Below are 13,956 nucleotides of genomic sequence, written 5' to 3' on the forward strand. Positions count from 1 at the left end.
ATGGAAAGATGGTATGCAGTGTTAAATAAGTGCTTGCTGGATTTGATCTTGTTATTGATTGAAGAGTTATCTAGATGCATCAAGGAGTTGGAAGAAGAAATTGATAATAGTAAAAGGAGTTTATCTATCCGGATGGAGGTGGATAACTGGAATAACACCTTGGAGCAAATCAATATTTGTTTAGATAAATATGGCAAGGATCTTGAAAAGCATAAATTACGTACATTTAAAAGGGACACTATTGATTACAAGGTAAATGAAGTATATACCTGGGCAGAGGTATAGGCCTCAGAAACTTCCATAGCAAAAGCCAAATGTTTCATCTGAGGAAAGTAGTGTATCTGATAGAGAATTGGAATCCAGTTGATCACCAATCTCAAAAGAATCTGGAGTTACACTGAGGGGTGCCATTGCAGAACACACAGGCACAGAAGCCATTGGAGACAACGCGACAGCATCATTTGTCGTACTTTAAATTTTGGGACCACGTAGGAGGCATGGCCCTACACTGCCTATTTCGGTATCAGCGAACCGCGAATGGCCAATGCGGTATGTACAAGTGTTTTGCATAACGTTTCATCGATAAATTCACTTTGTATACGATATTACACATTGACTTCGTGGGTTCCATTTTAGAGCGGTAGCCATCTTATGGTTGCCCTCACATAGGCTGCACATTAAGGACATGCACAGGCCTTCAGAACACATGTACATTCTATTGACTTCTCTGTGACCTGTGCGAACTGGCTCCACTGCTCGAGGTCAGTCCGGTCTCACGAGCTCCCCTTCCTACGGCCACCTGTGATTAGCATCAGGGTGTGACACACCATAAAGCCTTTCATCCCACACAAGCCCCGACTAATCTCTTTCACACCTGATTCTGCTTCCTGCTTTATGGCCTGTTTTACGAGGAGGAGGTGCCCGTGTTTATTGGGGTCTGCTGTTATCTGATGAGGGATCTGAGCCTCGCTGGGTAAATAATTGTGGGCTGGCTGAACCGAAATGTGGGATGGTCATCATGACTCTGCCTTTTCGTTTGTAATGAATACATATGAATGACCATATCGTAAAACGAGGAATGTGTGCCTGAAGCATGATATTTTGTATATAAGGAGAAGACTGGTTTTGTAACCTTGAGCAGTCTCCTGAGAACATACTCGCGTGTACTTCTAGGATACCTGTTACTGACTGCAGTCATAATAAAATCGATCTTTGACGCCACCACAAGACTCTGTGTTTCTGTGGTCCAAGACAGGAAGAACTCGAAGTCATAGGGTGCTACCCCTGGCACCGCTGGGTCCTAAAACCCCAGTACTTCAGTTGGCGCCCAGCGTTGGGCGATTTCAGCGGTACTGGTCCAAGCCAGAGGTTCGTGAGGAGCTTCGTGTGGAAATTCTGGAGGAAGGCCGCCACTTCATCGACCCCTGCATGTCGACGTGGTCCGAAAGTCTTTGCTGCGAGGTTCCCCGCTTGCTGACGGCTACGAAGGACTGCTGCCCTGACTATCGCCCTGTTTTGGACCCTTGATAATTTGGTAGAGCGAAACGATTAACCGAGTCTTCTGGTGACGTCATCGATACCTCAGTTAAGTATAAGTGGAGCGTCTCCTAATTCTTAGTTTGGTTCTTAGTTTTGGTATCCCTTCGGGATCGCTTTGATTTGGAGCTTGCAAGCGCCAAAGCCGAAGGACTCGTGTATTCACGAGACTATCGCGTTTTGATAATCCTTTGAAGTTTGAAACTAGACTAGTGAGCAAAGATGCCTGGTTCTAGTATATTTGGAAACTTGTTTTGTTTGGGTTGTAAAAGGGATTCCCAATTAGAGGATTCGTGTCCGGTTCTTCCAATTGGAACTCCAACTTATGAGCTTTATGTAAAACATGGCGTGGGCCCCATTGCATATAATGAAGTATGGATCCGATACACCAGGAAGGACGGTGTTTTAAAATGGCCCCAAAATGGTAGTTTCGATACAGATATCTTAGACAATTTGGAAGTTAAATTATTTAAAAAGAAAGCCCGGCCGGCGATGTTTGATTCTTTCCGCCTATGGCGAAAGGAAGCCAAACAGAAGGAAATTAAATTAGCAAAAAGAAGGTATGTCGATAATGCAAGCAGCTGTACAATTTAAAGATAATGAGGAGGAACAAATGAATGAGCAGTTACAATGGCAAAGTAAACTAGGGATCGATAAATGTTACCCAGTTTTACCGCACCTTCAACAAAATGTGTTAAAAGAAAAGGAGAAAGATCCCCTAATGTCACATTTGCTGAGTTCGCCACCTCCGTATGCGCAGAGTGCTACAGCACCTCCGCAACCCTTGAATGCACAGCCTCCAGGTAATGTGCCGCAAGCTTTCCTGCAGCCGCCAGCTCCTCCTCAGCCGGCGTCTGCTCTTGTGGTGCAGCCCCCTCAAGGGCCGCCGACTTTGCTGCCTGCCTCCCCTTTGCCTTCTGCGACTTTGCCTGCCCCATCAGCTGCCTCCCTTGGCGCTCTTCCCGATATTGTCCTTGCATCTGCATCTACACCTACTGTGCTTCCCTCTGTTTTCTCCCCTGTTCTTATGTCAGATTCTCCTGCACGACAACGCATAACTAGTGCGGTTACTAGTTTTGTGTCGCCTCTCCTTGGGTTATCTAGTGTGATCCCTGGCTCACAACGAAAGCAGTTGCGTAGTCAGCTGCCTGGTTCTGAAGAGAGAGAAGTATTAGACCGCATGGCACATAGATGGATTGTTTACCCTTCGAGATATGATGTGGAATCTGTTCTAAGTGTTTTTCATCAATGGGAAGCACCAAAGCAGATATACGTTTTTGAACAGATGTGTGCTTTCCTTTGTCAGGAATTAGAGGATAATGGCTTAGAAGCAATTCCACAGGAGTTGTGTCGTTTACGGTTTGAATTCGAAAAAGGCACGATTGTGGGTTCTGATGTCGAAAAAGCAGTTGTGGCGTTGTTGTCTTTTAGGATTGAGGATCCTTCCCAGCAACTGTTTGAGCATGACCCCTATGGTAAAAAAGTGCGACAATACCCTATGAGAGAAGTCCCTCCGGTATGGAAGGAAGCCGTTGCGGCTGATGCCGGTCTCGGTATTGCTGCTGCTCCAGCTCATTTCCAGCGTGTTTGGGGCATGTCCCTTGGAAACGATCTGAAGTAATAGCGCTTAAACAGACATTGCCTGATCCCCGTAAAAACCCTGCAGGATATTATAAGGAGTTGTCACAGACGGCAGGATCATGTATCATGAATCTAGCTGACATAGATATGTTGTTTGGAAATGTTGTTCCACAGCCTTTGTGGGGATTGATTCGTAATGCAGATCATGCTGCAGAGTTAGGTGACACATGGGCTAATATTATTATTGCTAATGATGGACAAGATGGTGGTGCCAAGCCTGACCCTTTGGTAGCAGAACTCCCTGCTAGAATCATTGCTTACATGAAGACTTTAATGCCCGTGATGCGTGTGAATTGGGATAAATTGTCTGCGTGTAAGCAGAAGAAAGATGAAACAGTGTCTGATTTCTTCACCAGGTTTGAGGAAACGTTTATTGACCACAGTGGTCAAGATATGAGTACGGAAGGTGCTCAACGATTATTTGTTGATAAATTTGTGCATAATTTGCTTCCCGAGTTGTGTAAGAAGTTAAAAGATTCAGAGAGTTCTTGGGCTGTTTCCTCATCAGCGCAAATACTGGCTACTGCACAGTATTACGAAAATAGAGATAAGGATGAGAAAGATAAAGCAGACAAGAAAACGAAAGAATTAAAAACGAAGGTTCTTTTACAGCAAGCTTACCCGCCACGTGGTGGCCAGAGTAATTATCAGCAACAGCCACAGTTTCAGAGAAACGTGCAAAGGTACGAGTATTCTCAACCACGTGTTCCTGTAGGCCCTAATCAATGTTCATATTGCAAGGAAGAGGGTCATTTCAAGTATAGTTGTCCTATTCTGTTACAGCGCTCTAATGGCGCTTTTAGCACCAGAGGTAGAGGTGGTCAACAAGCTCCTAGAGGTAGGGGACGCGGGAATGTTCCCCAGAACGCGCGTCCTCTTCCATCTCAAAATACGATTAATAGTTTTGATCAGCAAGCCAATGCAACTGGTAGGACAGCTCAGTACTATAACAATGACTATTATGCAGAGGATGAAAATGTAGAAAGAAATGATTACTAGGATAGCCGTAGACAAAGAGAGGGAGTTGTTTCAGTGCCAGTGGATCAGAGTGGACCGTATGTCAAGGTGACTACAGCGGGTGTGTCAGAACCTTTTCTGTTGGATACTGGTGCTACAAAAAGTTCAATTATGCATTCAAAACTCCATGGCGCACCTTGTCTGGCGACACGAATGTTTCAGTAGGTTTTTCTGGCGCCCCGGTTAGGAACCCGATCTCTAGTCCTATGTCCCTTTCTGTTGGACCTTGTGAGCTGAAAGCACCCCTTATCCTAACGACAGGTTGTGGTGAAAACCTGTTAGGATTAGATTTGTTGAAGAGATTACATGCGACATTATATTGTTCCCCCTCGGGAGTACAACTTACACTTGGTAGGAAAGTGATTTCTCCAATGTATTTGTCAAGGAATAAACTGCCAGCTGAATTGTTGTCTCTTCCGGATGATCTTTGGGCTTCTGGTCTTAATCATGTGGGCCTTTTGGAAATACCGCCATATGTGGTAACTTTGAAAGCCAATGTTAAATTGCCACGCATTCCCCAGTACAAGATCTCTAATGAAGGTGAAAAAGCATTGCTAGCGATTATCTATGATCTGATTGAAAAGGATGTAATTGAAGAGACAAGAGGTAACGTTTGCAATAGCCCTGTTTTGCCTGTTTTAAAACGTACTGAACCTTCACAGCCACCTGTTTACAGATTTGTGATCGATCTTAGAGAGGTAAATAAGATTGTTGTGCCACAGTTTCCAGTTGTCCCTGATATAATTCCAGCTTCCGCTGCTTGGTTCTCAGTGATTGATTTAAAGAGTGCTTTCTTTAGCATCCCGATTGCAGAGGAAAGTAGGGACATTTTTGGTTTTAGCCTAGGAGGTCGTAGCTTCCGTTTTTAACGCGCTCCTCAAGGCTACTGTGAAAGCCCATCAATATACAGCCAAGCTTTAAAAGCACAGCTTGATGCAATTGTTTTACCTAGTGGTGCCACCCTTATCCAGTATGTTGATGATTTACTAATCGCCGCGGATACTGAGGAGATTTGTAAAGAAGCTACGGTGTCATTGTTGCGTCATTTGTCTGCCTTCCATCACAAAGTGTCTCTCTCAAAACTGCAATATTGCCGACAAGAAGTGACCTACTTAGGTCATCTCTTTTTGAAGGAGGGAAGGAAACTGACCCCAGAAAGAATTCAGGCCATTGCAAAATTGAGCGTGCCAAGAACACAGAGAGAAGTGCGTGCTTTCTTGGGTATTACTTCCTACTGTAGGCAGTGGATCCCGAGTTTTTCTTTGCTGGCAAAACCTTTAATAGCATTGACATGTAAAGATACACCGAATCTCGTCCCATGGTCTGAAGAGTGTCAGAAAGGTTTTTCTGAATTGCGTGAGGCATTATGTTCAGCTCCTGTGTTGGGCACTCCCGACTACAGCAAGCCTTTTACATTGTATGTTCACGAGAAAGAAGGTTGTGCATTGTCAGTGTTGACACAGTCTTTTGGAGACAAACAGCGCCCATGTGCGTATTTTTCATCGACCTTGGATCCAGTAGCTAAGGCCTTGCCAAGTTGTTTGAGAGCGGCAGCAGCTGTCTCTATTCGACAGTCTGCTGGGTTAGTAATGAATAACACGTTAATTGTGATGGTTCCGCACGCAGTGGACACGTTGTTGAACAGGACCAAGACACAGCACTTAACTAGTGCTCGATTGTCAGGTTATGAGTTGACACTATTAGCGAGTCATGTACACATAAGAAGATGCAACACATTGAATCCAGCTACTTTATTGCCGATTGCAGCAGACACAGATGAGATTGAACAGCATGATTGTCTGTTCAGAACAGAAGAGGAAACAAAAGGGAGAGTGGATCTTAAAGCTACTGCCTTGACTGAGTGTGATGGTACCTTATGGGTGGATGGTTCATGCTTCAAGCTTCCGAATGGTGATACGACTGCTGCATATGCTGTCACGACTTTGCACACGGTTGTTGAAACCGCACGTATACCACATAACTCGGCTCAAGCAGCAGAGCTAATTGCACTTACGAGAGCATGTGTGTTGTCGAAAGGTATGAAGGTGAACATATACACCGATAGCCAGTATGCTTTTGGCGTGGCCCATAGTTTTGGGCGCTTGTGGAAAGAACGTGGATTCCTGACTTCGCATGGAACCAAAATTCAAAATGGTCAGTTGGTGAATGATCTCCTTGAGTCACTGACCTTGCCGCTACAAGTTGCGATTGTAAAATGCAGTGCACACAAGAAAGTTACAGATGATGTCGGTCGTGGTAATGCATTTGCTGATGAAGTTGCGAAAGAAACAGCAAAGAATGTAAATAATCGAATGTATGTTGCAGGCCCTGCAAGATGGGTTGGTGATGTTGGAATGTGTGAAGACACGATAGAGAGCGTGAAGTCCCTTCAAGCTGAAGCCACAGAGAAAGAATTGAGCAAGTGGAGAGAAAGTACGGGTAAATTGGATGAAAAAGGTTGTTGGGTCGATTTGTCAGAACATCAGCGTTGGTTGTTACCCGATGCGTATGTGCTTGCAGTGGTGACGATGGCTCATGGAATGGCCCATATTAGTGTAAAAGGGATTTGCAAGTGTTGGCTCCAGTATGGCAAAATGCTGGAATTCCCAAATGTGCAGAGAATGTGGTTAAGAATTGCATGGTGTGTCTGAAGTACAATCCTGGTAGGGGAACCCCAACTCCAGCTGGTCATTTTGCACCTCCAACGTATCCGTTCGAGGTTTTGCAGCTAGATTTCATCCACATGGAAAGGTGCAACAATTTAAAATATGTACTCGTTGTGTCTGTGCTGTCTCAAAGTGGATAGAAGCATACCCCTTAAAAGACAATACTGCCTTATCCACAGCTAAAGCCCTCGTCAAAGAATTTTTCCCTAGATTTGGAATGCCAAGAATGGTCTGGAGTGATAATGGGAGTGAATTTGTGGGTCGAGTGATGAAAGAAGTATGTGAAGGGCTAGGCATTACACAGAAATTTCACGCTGCAAATCACCCCCAATCAGCTGGATTAGTAGAGTGCTATAACGGCACCTTAAAACTTAAATTGGCTAAGATCCAGGCGAGCTCTTGTCTTAAATGGCCTGACGCTCTGCCTTTAGCACTCCTGTCAACCAGAATGACTGTGCACTCACGAATGGGACTTAGTCCATATGAAATAGTGTTTGGCCGCCCGGCCAATATATGGGGAGTGCCAAGGCGCACAAAATTCAGCGAAATCGAACATCCAATACTGCTTGACTATCTGTATGAATTGACGGCTAAATTGCGTGTTTTACACCAACAGGTGCACGATACTCTGCCTCAGGCCTCTGAAGCTCCAGGACATCCCATCGATCCTCGAACGTGGGTGCTGATGAAGAATTTTCAACGGGCAAAGAATGATGAGCCCCGTTGGACCGGCCCCCATCTCGTCCTTCTTTCTACAAGATCGGCTGTTCGAGTGAAAGGAAAGAAGAACTGGATCCACGGCGTCCACTGTAAAAGAGTCCCTTTGCCTTTGCCATATGACCGGTGGGTCCAGGAGGGGATCGCTGATTCTGAAACTGAGACCGTGCCTCGTTTTCTGCCTTTTAGCGATGCGCGTGTGAAAGGAACAAGCTCTGAGCAAGAAAGTGACAATATTCTGCAAGAAGCTGTGCCACCGTCAATCCGATTGGATACTACAGAGCCTGAACTTTTGTTTCAAGATCAGACAGTACCCGGACGAGAACGCTATAACTTGAGGCCTAGAACTATGGACAAATAAAAATTCTTTTTCTTTGATATTTTTGACAGTACAGCTCTCTCTCATCTGAGAAACTTTCTTATTTTTGGTTTTTCTTTTTCGAACCACCATCCGGGTTCAGCTGTAGGGTCGCGGTGCCAAGACTTTGGGGTACAAGCCGGAGACGTTAGGTCAACGGTTCTGGTTAGTCTGGGGCATTCCCTGGACTGACAGGTGTATTCCTAAGCAGAAGAAACTCACCCGCCGCGAACAGCACGATTAGAGGATGGAGTTTTTCAAGATGGAGAGACCCGCTGAGGAAATGAACTTTAAGAAAAGAATATGTAAAATAATGAAGAGCAAACGTTTTGTATTATTATGTCTGTTTGCACTAGTTAGTATGATGATGTTTACTGTGGGATATGTATTATTGTCCTCTCAAGTGCCATTTGCACCAACCGTACAGCCTATTGCTCCTCCTACTGTCTCCTTACACTCTTTCCACCCTCTGCCTGAACACGAACAAGCTAGACGGTCTGAGTTTGTAAACAACTCGTTTATTCAACTCCTGCACCAGCACCAACTAGTTATGAATACAACCAATTGCTGGGTGTGTGGTTTAATGCCACATACCATTAATAAGGGTATCCCATATCTAGTGCTGCCGTTTAGCTATAATGGATCGTCATGGGCATTCCAGACTATGTTTCTTTTTGCATTAGATGCCTACTCCCCGCGACAACCGCGTTCCATCAGACCTAGCACAAACAATAAGGCCTTAATGAAAGGAGTTGCTGATATGAGCAGAGATATCGACGCATACTCATCTATTCCCTAGGATGAATTGCGAGCTTATGTAGGTTGGAACGCGACGGGGTATAGCATTAGTCTGGGCAAAAAGCAGCGCAAAATTTCATCCCCAATTTGGGTCGTACCCCACATAGGTCGGTTCTGTCTACAAGGTAATGGTCAGAATCCAAGAGCTCAACTGGGAAAAAGTGACTGTACTGAAACGTACGCTTTTCCATCACAATTTTCCCCTGCGTTTTTGGCTGCCAAGGGTACACATTTTGTTTGCAATGACCGAGCATATACATGGTTTGCCCCCTGATTTCTCGGGCACATGTTATATCGCAAATTTGCTACCACCAACATTTACTGCTGCCTCTGATTATCACAAGACCAGAGTTGTGAGAGGCGTTGTTAGTCAGGAGGATACTGCCGGTCAGGAAGCGGGAGACTTCTTTTTGGGTTTCCTGCCGTTTTGGGGACCGATGGTCAATAGTAGGAACCTGAGACAACTGACTCGTGTGGTTGAATCCACTGTTAATGTAACGGCTGGTGCCCTTGGTAATTTGACAGCTGAGCTCCAAGTGGATCGCCTCATGACTTTGCAGAACCGTATGGTTCTAGACGTCATACTTTCAGACCGTGGTGGGGTATGTAAGGTCATCCAATCTAGCTGTTGCATTTTCATACCAGATAACGCTCCAACAGTTTATCAAGCCATCTCCAAACTGCATAAAATATCTGAATCTATTCACGTAGATAAAGGAGATTGGTCACTGATGGGGTGGTTCTGGGAACTGATATCTGCCTGGGGATGGAAGATTCTGATGGTCATTGGAATGATCTTAGCCATTCTTTTCCTGTTCTGTCTGTGTATACAGTGTGCTCCTGCAGTATGTGGCCTCTGTGCTACATCGTGTATAAGGAAACCTGTAACGAGGGACGAGCTAAGCAATAGGATGATGCTACAGCAACATCTCCATGACCTTATGAATATAGACCTGGACTCGGATTAATATGAGTATAGTTATTGCCTATGTAAGGGCAAAAGGAGGGTCTGTGGTACTTTAAATTTTGGGACCACGTAGGAGGCATGGCCCTACCCTGCCTATTTCGGTATCAGCGAACCGCGAATGGCCAATGCAATATGTACAAGTGTTTTGCATAACGTTTCATCGATAAATTCACTTTGTATACGATATTACACATTGACTTCGTGGGTTCCATTTTAGAGCGGTAGCCATCTTATGGTTGCCCTCACATAGGCTGCACATTAAGGACATGCACAGGCCTTCAGAACATATGTACCTTCTATTGACTTCTCTGTGACCTGTGCGAACTGGCTCCACTGCCCGAGGTCAGTCCGGTCTCACGAGCTCCCCTTCCTACGGCCACCTGTGATTAGCATCAGGGTTTGACACACCATAAAGCCTTTCATCCCACACAAGCCCCGACTAATCTCTTTCACACCTGACTCTGCTTCCTGCTTTATGGCCTGTTTTACGAGGAGGTGCCCGTGTTTATTGGGGTCTGCTGTTATCTGATGAGGGATCTGAGCCTCGCTGGGTAAATAATTGTGGGCTGGCTGAACTGAAATGTGGGATGGTCATCATGACTCTGCCTTTTCGTTTGTAATGAATACATATGAATGACCATATCGTAAAACGAGGAATGTGTGCCTGAAGCATGATATTTTGTATATAAGGAGAAGACTGGTTTTGTAACTTTGAGCAGTCTCCTGAGAACATACTCGCGTGTACTTCTAGGATACCTGTTACTGACTGCAGTCATAATAAAATCGATCTTTGACGCCACCACAAGACTCTGTGTTTCTGTGGTCCAAGACAGGAAGAACTCGAAGTCATAGGGTGCTACCCCTGGCACCGCTGGGGTCCTAAAAACCCCAGTACTTCACATTGTCTTTTTTAGCCAGAAGCTCGGATCTAGAGAAACCTCCTGACCAGGCGCAACTTAAATCAACCATTGCAAGTCAAAAACACATAGAGGAAAAAGAAGAAGACAGAGACCAAAAAAATATACGGAGCCAGAAACCCTAGCCATTAACATTTCATCACACCAATTGACAGAGAAACTATTGAAAGGTTCTAAATGAAGGTACGTTGTTTGTACCCACCTATATCACCAATTTATTTAAATCAGAAATTGCATTATTCAAATTCATGAGAGTACTAAGATTGCGATTTTTTTTTTGTTGAAAATATCATATCTGAGAGAAATGTGGTTGAAGAACCCTTGTACTCGGAGTTAAAAAAAAAAAGTACATTCATGTCTCCTGTTTCCCACAAACTACTTTACATGTTTGTGATTCTGGTGAAAAGGGATTTACAAGATTTAAAATACGCAGGCAACAAATGCACAAATTTGTCTAAACATGAGCAACACATGTTGACGATGTTGGCTAAAAACAAGAATCTCACATTTCAAAAAGCAGATAAAGGGGTTAGTCATCATGGATCGGGTATTTTACCTCAGGAAGTTGACGTGCATGTCTCAGATGAGTCCAGTTTCATCAAGTTGAGTTACGATCCAACTAATGAAATGAAGGAAACTCTTAATAAGATTTTAACAAAAGCAATGGAAATGAATTGGATTAATGAGAACACAAAGGCATTTTTATCTACACCTTTTCCTAGCTGCCCAAAGTTGCATACGTTGCCTAAAATTCATAAAGATTTAGAAAACCCTCCACTCAGGCCAATCGTGTCAGGTTGCGGATCTTTATTTGAGCCACTTGGTAAATATGTTGACTCTTTTCTTCAACCAATTGTACAATCTTGACAGTCATATACACTAGACACTACAGATTTTTAAAAATTGTTTGCAGAATTTACCTAAGGTTGACATGAATAATTGGATTCTGTGTACTTTAGACATGACAGCACTATTCATCTATTCCTCTGGCTGAGGGATTGGAAGCAATCGAATGGACACTGGTCACCCAGACACCCTTAAGAGTCATCAAAGTGTATTTGCTTGAACTGCTACAATTTTGCTTACAACACAGTTACTTTGAGTGGTAAAGTGATTTTTTCTTACAAATCAGTGGGACCTCTATGGGTTTTGGGGGGCCCAACTTATGCCAATATCTACATGGCCAAATTTGAGTCTGGCTAATTTTTTTCGACAGAAGAATGGAATGAACATATCATGTGCTATTTCAGGTTCATTGATAATATTTTCTTAATTTGCCGACATACCGCGTCAGCATTATTGGCAAACATAGCAACACTCAATGAAAAAAAGGAAAGAATCAAATTTACTTACACCATCAATAAGACAGGAATAGCATTTTTGGACGTTTGCATTGAAATTCATCGGGCCGAGATAAAAACAAGAGTTCACATGAAACCTACTGACAGGAATAATGCTTTACATTTCCAGAGTTTCCATCCTCCTCAATTACTAAACAACCTACCATACTCACAAATGATAAGAGTCAAAAGGATCACGTCTCAACCAGAAGAGAGTCAAGAAGCCATAGCCAAAATTAAGTTGAGATACTTAAATAGAGGATATCAAAAACAATCCCAGATCAAGCTGAAGACTGCATCATACTCATAGAAAGACAAAAAATAATTACTAAGAAATTGAAACCTGATAAAAGACAAACAGTCTCTGCTTCGAAATTCTCTGAACAATCGAGACAGATTGAAAGAATCATATAAAAAATGGGAACTCTTGCAAAACGAGTCAGATTTCTCACTAATTTTCAATCAGAGACCCATATATGCATTCACCCGGGCCAGAAACATAAAGGATTTACAAACAGTCACAGAGAACATCGTGGTCAGCAATCCGAAAAGCATGAGCAAATGCCATAATGCGTCCACTGTAATAATGTTATTTGTGGGAGTAACATCACCCATCCTAGAATGGGGGAAATTGTGAATTTAAAACATTCTGCAGATTGCAATTCGAACATTTTTGTATATAGTATCAAATGCCTGTGTGGTCTCTTTTATATTGGAAAAATGGAACGTAAAGTGAAGACCCGTATATGAGAGCATAAGAGTACTATCCGGAACAGGATTATGAATTCTAATCTGGCAGCACATTGGATAGATCAACAACCCAATATCACACAGTTACGGTTTTCAGTCTTAGAAATAGTTCCATTCAAGGCTTCATTGTATCCAAACAAGAGGTTACTACAAAGAGAGATATTTTGGATCAAAAGATTTGATACCATGATGCCACATGTTCTGAATGATAAATTGGAAATTAGTTGTTTTTTATAAATAGGATGAGGTTTGACACCCAAATGTATCTGTGCACACAGATCACGTTTGAGTAGATGCTCCCTTTAAGACATATAATTGGATTTTTTGGACAGGTAGCATGGTTGACATATGTCACATTGGACATGTTCGATTAGAGGTTACCTTTAGGAAATATAATTGGCATTTATAAACCAATTTAGTTTCAGGCATTGCGGTCGACATTTGGACATCAGATTAGCAGTAGAAGCAATGGGGTGGCCAACCAATTAATGTATCATTGAAAAACTAGCATGAAAAACATGCACCCATCTAGAAGCAACACCGGAGGGCATGTTAAAATTTAAGATACGTTGCAATGGTCATTATAGTGACACACGTAAGCAGGAAAGAAGAAAATCATTTACAATATGTAGAGCACGGGTGTCACGTTGGATTACTAACTCACATTATTCGCAGTTTATTTGCAATTCAAATGGAAGCACTCATGTATGCTTAGTGATCGTCTGTAATTTTTGCAGTGATTATTTAAGGTCAGAAGATCACATTGTTAATAAGATCGCTTGGCAAAAACAGTTATTATGATTGGTCTGGAGTCATTAGACTGTTGGTGTTCTAGAGACTTAGGGAACGGTACATAGGTTTTCACTATGTTAAGATGGCCGCCATGCGGGATAATGCTTTGAGAAGTTTTACTGGGAGTCGTCCGTTTCCTATGTTTACTGTGGTTACAAATCAGAAGTTTGATGCGGCGACGGATTTATCGAGACATGAGTTTTCTACATTGGAACAGTATTGGGCGGATGGTGTTTAAGAAGTGTTTGAGATCTACTAGGAACCAGGTGCATCAATATTGGTTTGAATACGGTGTGCACACCGGTTTACAAACTGGGGAAATCATGCAGTGTTTAATTCTGGTCTTTGGGTGCAGTATAGCGTTGTAGTAACTAAGTATTGTAGAAGACGCCAAGACTGTGTACCTAGCTGAGTCAGAGTTTTTTAGGACACATTTCGGCGGGTAAGAGTTTTAGAG

At 43.2% G+C, this 13,956-nt stretch overlaps 1 protein-coding gene across 1 annotated transcript; it reads left to right on the forward strand.

Moving 5' to 3' along the window:
- On the forward strand, nt 1-7,938 carry LOC146865559 (uncharacterized). Its single transcript, XM_085640165.1, has 3 exons — nt 1-252; nt 2,843-3,019; nt 7,477-7,938. The coding sequence occupies exons 1-3, from the start codon at nt 1-3 to the stop codon at nt 7,936-7,938; spliced, it is 891 nt and encodes a 296-aa protein (XP_085496291.1).
- The last annotated feature ends 6,018 nt before the right edge of the window (nt 7,939-13,956 follow it).

This window comes from Triturus cristatus, chromosome 2_1, assembly GCF_964204655.1.
Source record: "Triturus cristatus chromosome 2_1, aTriCri1.1, whole genome shotgun sequence".
Taxonomy (NCBI): domain Eukaryota; kingdom Metazoa; phylum Chordata; class Amphibia; order Caudata; family Salamandridae; genus Triturus; species Triturus cristatus.

Excerpts from the sequence above, each read along its gene's own strand:
- LOC146865559 (XM_085640165.1), top strand. The coding sequence starts at position 1 with ATGGAAAGATGGTATGCAGTGTTAAATAAGTGCTTGCTGGATTTGATC. Across the intron at positions 253-2,842 it reads GGGACACTATTGATTACAAG|GAATTAGAGGATAATGGCTT; the intron begins GTAAATGAAGTA and ends TTCCTTTGTCAG. Across the intron at positions 3,020-7,476 it reads ATGACCCCTATGGTAAAAAA|GTGCACGATACTCTGCCTCA; the intron begins GTGCGACAATAC and ends TTACACCAACAG.